The sequence below is a fragment of the Neodiprion fabricii genome, chromosome 4 (assembly GCF_021155785.1).
Source record: "Neodiprion fabricii isolate iyNeoFabr1 chromosome 4, iyNeoFabr1.1, whole genome shotgun sequence".
NCBI lineage: Eukaryota > Metazoa > Arthropoda > Insecta > Hymenoptera > Diprionidae > Neodiprion > Neodiprion fabricii.
The window spans coordinates 18,481,263-18,488,379 of record NC_060242.1 but is presented as its reverse complement, the minus strand read 5'-3'; the positions used below and the strand labels follow the sequence as shown (position 1 = coordinate 18,488,379).

Below are 7,117 nucleotides of genomic sequence, written 5' to 3'. Positions count from 1 at the left end.
ACAAACAACGTTCCATCTCAGAAGTCGAAAAACCGGAAAGTTTCACCACAAAGCAGTTTTTTTTTCCTCTTCAGCTTTAAGTTTGCACCAGTTACACTGCGTGCCGCAGAATTCAACGTGTTTCGCTAGAATGGTTCCAGTGTAGCCATTTTTTAATATTGTGTATCATACTTGAATATATGCCTAATAACTTCTCCGAATGTTATTATCTCGTTACCTTTCCGTCCCTCCGAAATAAAGTTGTGCATTTTGTAGGTTTTTACAGCGGTGTTACCCCTTAACACCGAATCTATTAACACCAACTGATGTACATTGACACCGAACTGAGTTTCTGTGATCAAAATAGGACCACCTCCAACGCGTGAAATGAACGCTTGACTGAATATCTATTGTCACCAATTACATACTTTGCGCTACCGATTTTTTACAGTGCATGGTGTGCTTATAACTGCTAAAATTAGCATTCTTTCAGTGATAAATCTACAAGCTGCTATAATTTTTTACGGAAATTAACAATTTGCCACGAAAAACTATGCATATATACAATTTTGTAGAAAATAGTACGAAATGTTCCAATGTAAGTAAAAATTCGTAGTGGTAGAAATTTTCATCAGGGTTGAGTTACACTGATTTTATACAAAGTTATATAGTGTGTCTTCTCTGGTCCATCACTGCACCACGCCACCCGACCAACACCCACACCGATAGGACTCGCCATTATCGCCGCTTTATCTCCGAGTTGGACTGTACAGGTATCAAATTCCCTGCTACTCTACATGATGTGAAAAAGCTTGAGAGATTGAATAATTTACGAATCAATGTATACGGGATAGAATCTCAAACTTTTTCAGATCATGCAAAATCGAATAAAAGCGTCATCGTGCCAATTTATTTGAGCGATCATTTGAGTACCGCGAACTTTGACACGATTCTGATGGTTGAGAGTAACCCAGAAAATGATATGGCTCGCGAGTTAACACCAAGATTCCACTTTGCTTGGATTAAAGATCTTTCGCGATTGATGAGCAAACAATTGTCGAATCATCATGGTCGACTGTTTTTATGCGACAGGTGTTTGTGTCACTTTACCGTGAAACATGCCTACGACAATCATCGGCAAGTTTGTATTATGCTAAATAAAGCACGCATGGATTTTCCCGAGTCGAAAGATTTAGGATTTTCAAATTTTCAGAACAAGGGTACCGTCCCGTTTGTCGTTTACGCCGATCTCCAACGTATATTAGAGTATATACCGATTGACGAATTCCAAAATCACGTTTCAACCCGTAAAACACGTGAATTTCAAAAGCATATCCCGCACAGTGTAGCGTACTATGTACATTGCGCGTACGATGAGACTTTATCGGAGTTCCACAGTAAACGTGGCGTTGACTGCATAGATTGGTTCATGCAGCAGCTTAAAGATTTATCTATCAAAGTAGAGTCACGCATCAAAAACATAATTCCGATGGAGTCTCTTACCCAAGTGCAACACGATCGTCACATGCGCTGTTAACTACCGTCTCTCGTGTCAAAGCTACCGTTTAATTCTATTCTACCGAAATGTTTGTGAACAATTATTGCTTACTTTATTAACTACCGCTGTCTGTACCATTTCATTTGCCTGTCTCAACACTGTAACCTTGTCGACAATATATGATCGATTGACCTGTTCATTTTTCCTGACTTGAGTTTATTCTTCATTTCATTATAGTCTTTAATTTTGTAATTATTGTTAGCTGCCTTGAATACCGCCGCTCTACCAGATCGTGTGAGTACCTGAGCCTAGCCAGCCATACAACGGGTTCTCTAATTATTTTTCGTACGTTTTCGTGTTATTTTTCTTGATTCGTATTATTGTTTGAAAATCGGCGCTAACGCGTCTGGCGCCCAACATAATTCATTTTGTTATAGTTTAATGTTCCGAATAAGTGGAGAATCGCGCCAAAGTGTCAACGGTAAGTCCTCATCTGAGAGTAACAGAATTTAGCGTTACAAGCTACGTTGGATGAACTATCGACTTATTATATTTTCAGTAGCAAATCGTCAATCTCAATACAAATCATGAGCACGTTCAACTATGAGACACATTCGTTCTCGTACCAAATAAATAAATAAATTATGGATGTATAGTGGTAAAAAAAAAGAAATAAGATGTAAAAATAAATTATTAAAAAAAAAAAAACACTCATTCATCCATCCATTCACTCTCAAGATTAAAACAACGAATAAATAAATCAAAGGTGTATAAATAAAATGGTAAATGGAAATCATTAAAAAAATTATTCATTCATCCATCCATTCATTCGCAAGATGTAAAAATACACTTCCCACACACAAAATATTCACCTAAAAATGTCTTAGTTCTCTTCCCATTCCATTTCGTGCTATTGCGAGTCTATTCCACCTCCTCAAGTCTCCGGCCACCTTTGCTTCTTTACGTCCATCCAACTTTTGTTCTGTCTGTCGTCGTCGAAGTATGTTTCGTAATGTTCGTTTTAGTAGATGTATATTTCACTTCATGTTATTTCACCAGGAAAAGAGAAAGACGAACCATGACTACCGGACACTCTGTTATTCGTACGGCGTTTTATCGTCGAATACTTCACATCATCGTCATCCCGAACGCCGCGTCTGGTTTATCTATCTATCTGACTATCACACCGGAGACAAATGGCACTCAACGATTCACCCAGAAGTTTCTGCAGACAACTTTTCTTCTCCAAACCTTTTACGTAAACTGTTGAAGCCTCACGCAGCGACATACATTCGATGGTGAAGTCAAGCTTCTCGAAAGGTAAATCACTACCTTCCCAGGATAGTCCATGATAATTCCGTGACAGCCACAAATTTTCGCTTTTGAACGGAGCGAGTAAATAATTCCAATCGTACGGAGGTTCGAAGAGAAATATTGACGGGTTGGTCTCTTCGTCGAGTGACACAACTGCCAACTCTTTTGGTGTAAAACCGGGACCCGGTCTTCTGAATCCTTGTACGTCGACTATGAACTCCATCGTGAAAAAAATACTGAATCGACTGTCACAACGTTCAAGGTTCTTACACCAATTTTCTCACCCCACCACTCAGCGGGTTATATTCAATTATACGATCATGTAAAATCAAGCAGTAGGCAGATGTACCGGTAGGAAAGTTATTCTTCGCCTCAAATTCGATGCGAATATCTACCGGTCCAGATTTCAGAGCCTCGTTTTGTTTCGAACAGTTAATGAAAATGAAAGGTTCGTACTGTAGAAATTCACTCTTCGTCAACAGAGGCTCGGGTTCTTTGCCGTAATAGGTGGCTTGAAAGTTTGCGTACATCTCGTACAGTAATGCAAAGCGATTGTGACTCATGTCCAAGTTCAGGTTACCGTACGGATAATACTCGGAATTCAAGAAGAGCTTGACGTCAGTAATGTTACAGTGATCAAGATGACTGGCATTTTTGCCGGCTTTGTTTTTTCGATTCATTTGAAAACCGAGCATGACAAATCGCGGTTTTTCCAAATAGGTGGACGTTTTCACAGTCCAAACGTGTTTCGTGGTTGCCAGTAGCAAAGGATATTCGTACAACTCCCAACTGCGGAAGCTCATGGAGACTGGTGTATCTTTTTCAATTAAATTCAACAGTGCAATTTTTCGTTGATCCGAGAGCTTCACATAGGGTACTAACCATTCCACCTGATCGATCACGATTCTAAAGTCTTCGTCTTGATTTTGAACGATGGCATTCAAATCACTTTTTGATCTTGTAAGAATCAGCTCGTGTTTCGCGTTAACGGCGATCTTGCGATAGTCTTCAGCGAAGCCCAATATCATGCTCAAGGGAATAACTACGTCAAAGTTACCATCGGCATCAGTTAATTTTTTCGTTTCCTGAACATCGAGCCATCCAGCATTTTCCATAAGCCAACTTTGACCAGGGTTGAGCGAAGCGAAACCTTTCAGCAGGCTGGTCAGACCAACGTTTTTACATTTATCAATCTCTACGGCGTTTAGTTCGTACCGTACATCTTCGAACAAATGGCAGATGGCCTTATTGACCAAAGTTGTGATCGCTGCTGCGGTGCCGTCCGATTTGAGTAATTTTCCAGAGATATGCAGCGAACTCTTGCTCGGTAATACGCATAAATCCTGATGCTGAACGGTGATTCGAATCTCATCGCTGTTGTCGAAAGTTGACGATGCGTACGGTTTGCGTGCGTGTATTTCTTAGTGGGCGATTGATTCGTCAAAGACGACAGGAGTTTGAATGCTCAAGATTTCCTCCTCCATGGTACGTAGCATATAACGAAACAGCAGAATCGCAGTTTTATTTGTCGGAAATTCCTTTTCCAAAAGGTGTCAGCTTTAGACCCAGAACTATCAGGATCTCCACGTTTCGATGTGTTAGCGGTTCGGGAATCGATCGATGACTGACTTGATCGGGACATGCTGACTTACTGATATAACTCTTTTTGGACGATCTGTTATATGTATACAATACCCATCTTCTATTGCGATTTGATGTGCAGTCTTACAGTTATAACTTCTCCACGAAAATTAACCAGATCTCCGTCTTGATCGACTAACCGAAGCTGTACGTGATCTATGGTCTTGACGGTGATCGGAAGGTAAATGACGTGCGACGGTACTTCCACGATCTTATATCCCGGTGGAAGGATAGGGAAAAATTCGTGAATAGTATGCACTTTATGTCCATTGACGTAGGTGCCTGTTGTAATGCTGCATTCGACTCGCAACGCGTTGACCTTGAGAATAGTTACAGGCATATCCGAATGGTGAGTTTGGTTAGCTGCCAATACGCGCGGTGTAAATCCGAGAAGCTGACCAATAGAATTCTCAGGTTCCAAATTTATGATATGGTTACATTTGATTTTGCTGCGTAACGTATTATTGTTCGGCTTCATCTCCCAAGACTCGGAACGCGTACAATTTAGCTCGTAACCCTACTAATTCCGACATGATTTTCCCGTTATTCTCGTCTTTCATCAAGCCGAGAACTTTTTTGTTTGCTCGAGGTATTCCGTAAACGTTGTCAAGAGGATAATCCGACGTGTCGAATTTGTGCAAGTCCTCCTTCATGTGTTCGTATATGTCGGGGACGGTAAAATTGTAAATCAAACTGTCGGTATCCGTGTACATTAATTTTGCTCGGTTGCCAAATTTCTGCTTAATGTAATTATAATGAAAATCATAGATGTATGTTTTAGATAGATCCAGGATGGAGAAACCTGCATACAATGGTTTATTCAATTTGACTTTCGTCTTACTCATTTCGACGATAACCATCTCTTTGTCGAAAACGGTGCAGCTGTGAAAATTAGGCTTGGCTATGGTAGCTCTCGCACCGTACCGTCCATCCCATTCGGTGATCAATCGAACATCTCTGTACTTTCGCACGTTTTCCATAGTTTTGCCAAAAACTACGTTGTTCATTAGCTTGTAAAAATTTTTCTCAAATTCGTTGTCAGATTTTTTTCGCAAATCTGAATGAAGTCTGAAGTCTGATACCCATTCGAAGGAACTGTATGGCAGAGCAAAGCTCATAGCAGCAGCGTACAAATTATTAACGTCAAAGTACATGAGATAAGATTCTTCGACCTCAGGATCGAATTCCTCTCCCATGTATCTACTGTTGGCCTTTGCGTATCTGTTCGAACACTGTGATACACCACCACGAATACCTTTTTCGATCAACATAACCATGTCTATGTCGGTGAGAAGCTCGAGTTCGATGCCTGTACATTTTAACATTGCATCAAACGACAGACCGGGCGCTGTGTAGTAATGTAACCGGTCCAGTTTGTACGTCGTCCAACAATTCTGTCGAAAATTTTGAAAAACGTCAGCCAGTAAAAACACGTCCGTCTGTAAATACAAGTCCGAATACTCTCCCAAAGTTTGGACGTTAAAAGTTTGCCATACGTCGCACGCGTGTGCGTAATCGTCGTCTGATATATTCCGGTCGTTCAATTTTGAATAAAACTGTTCTTTGGCTGGTAAATGTTTCTCCTCGAGCTTCTCCCAACTGTCTATGTATTCGTACGAGAAGACACCTTTCCTAGTCAATAACCGAAATTTGTTCAAGCTACTGCAGAATTTACGTGTTATTGTTTTTTGACAATCGGTCAGATACGATGATAATTTATCGAGGCTGCTAGGCATGAAACGGTGCGAATCTATGAAACGGAACGTTACATCCGTTCCCTTAACGAATTTAGTGAAGGAAATGTACTTTTCTTTGTTGACAGGTAATAGTTTAACAGTACCTTCGAATGACGTACCCAGGGCTTTGATCAGAAAATGCGAATCGTAACCCGAAAGATTGTGGAATATCAGTGGGATAGTGTGCGAATTTTGGTAATTTAGATTACAGCTGCAGTGAGCAGCACCACGGTACTTTCCCGTGAAATGACAGTGATCCCGATGTTTCACGTCTGTGGGCGTAAACGGTTTTTCACAAATATGAAAGACCGCCGACAAATCAAATTCGTTGATCTGATTGAAATTTAGTGGTTCCATCGGTACAACAGTCTCGTAGTATCCCTCTAACGAATGTGCCAATTCCTTTAACTCGTTCACAAACCATTGGATGCAAGTTTCTCCGCGAATAATTTTTAATTTTGAAAGCGAATCGTCAAACGCGCAATGCAGATAGTAAGCTATACTATACGGAAGATGCTTCTGATAAATTGTTCTATTTTCCCCGAAACTTTTATGTGTGGATTGCAGTAAACATTTTAGATCCGCGTAAATGCAGAATGGAACGGTTTCTTTGTGATGAAAATTTTTTAATTTGAGAATTTTTTCCTCCTCTGTAGGTAGAATAACTTTGGTTTTGTTTAAATTTATGCAATCTACATTGTGATTGATCAAATACCTTTCAGATTGGAAGTGTGATAGACACCTATCGCACAACCATGTACGACATTTATGTTTAGAAATTTGGGAACGTGTCAGCCGTGATAAATTCCGAATCCATGCAAAATGATGTGTTACATTCTTTTCAATATTTTCCATACTATCATCGTCATCGTCGTTTTCAGACTCTATTACTAAAAGATGGATTGTAGGCTTATCAGACTTGTTTCGACTCAAATAAATGGGTACAATT

The 7,117-nt window shown here is 40.1% G+C and overlaps 1 protein-coding gene across 1 annotated transcript; it reads right to left on the bottom strand.

Annotated features, from left to right (window-relative positions):
- Nucleotides 1-3,057: 3,057 nt before the first annotated feature.
- LOC124180686 lies at nucleotides 3,058-4,433 on the bottom strand. The gene is made up of 2 exons (XM_046566431.1): nucleotides 4,421-4,433; nucleotides 3,058-4,211 (listed from the first exon to the last, which is right to left on the bottom strand). Exons 1-2 carry the CDS (start codon nucleotides 4,431-4,433, stop codon nucleotides 3,058-3,060), a joined length of 1,167 nt encoding a protein of 388 aa, XP_046422387.1.
- Nucleotides 4,434-7,117: the final 2,684 nt, after the last annotated feature.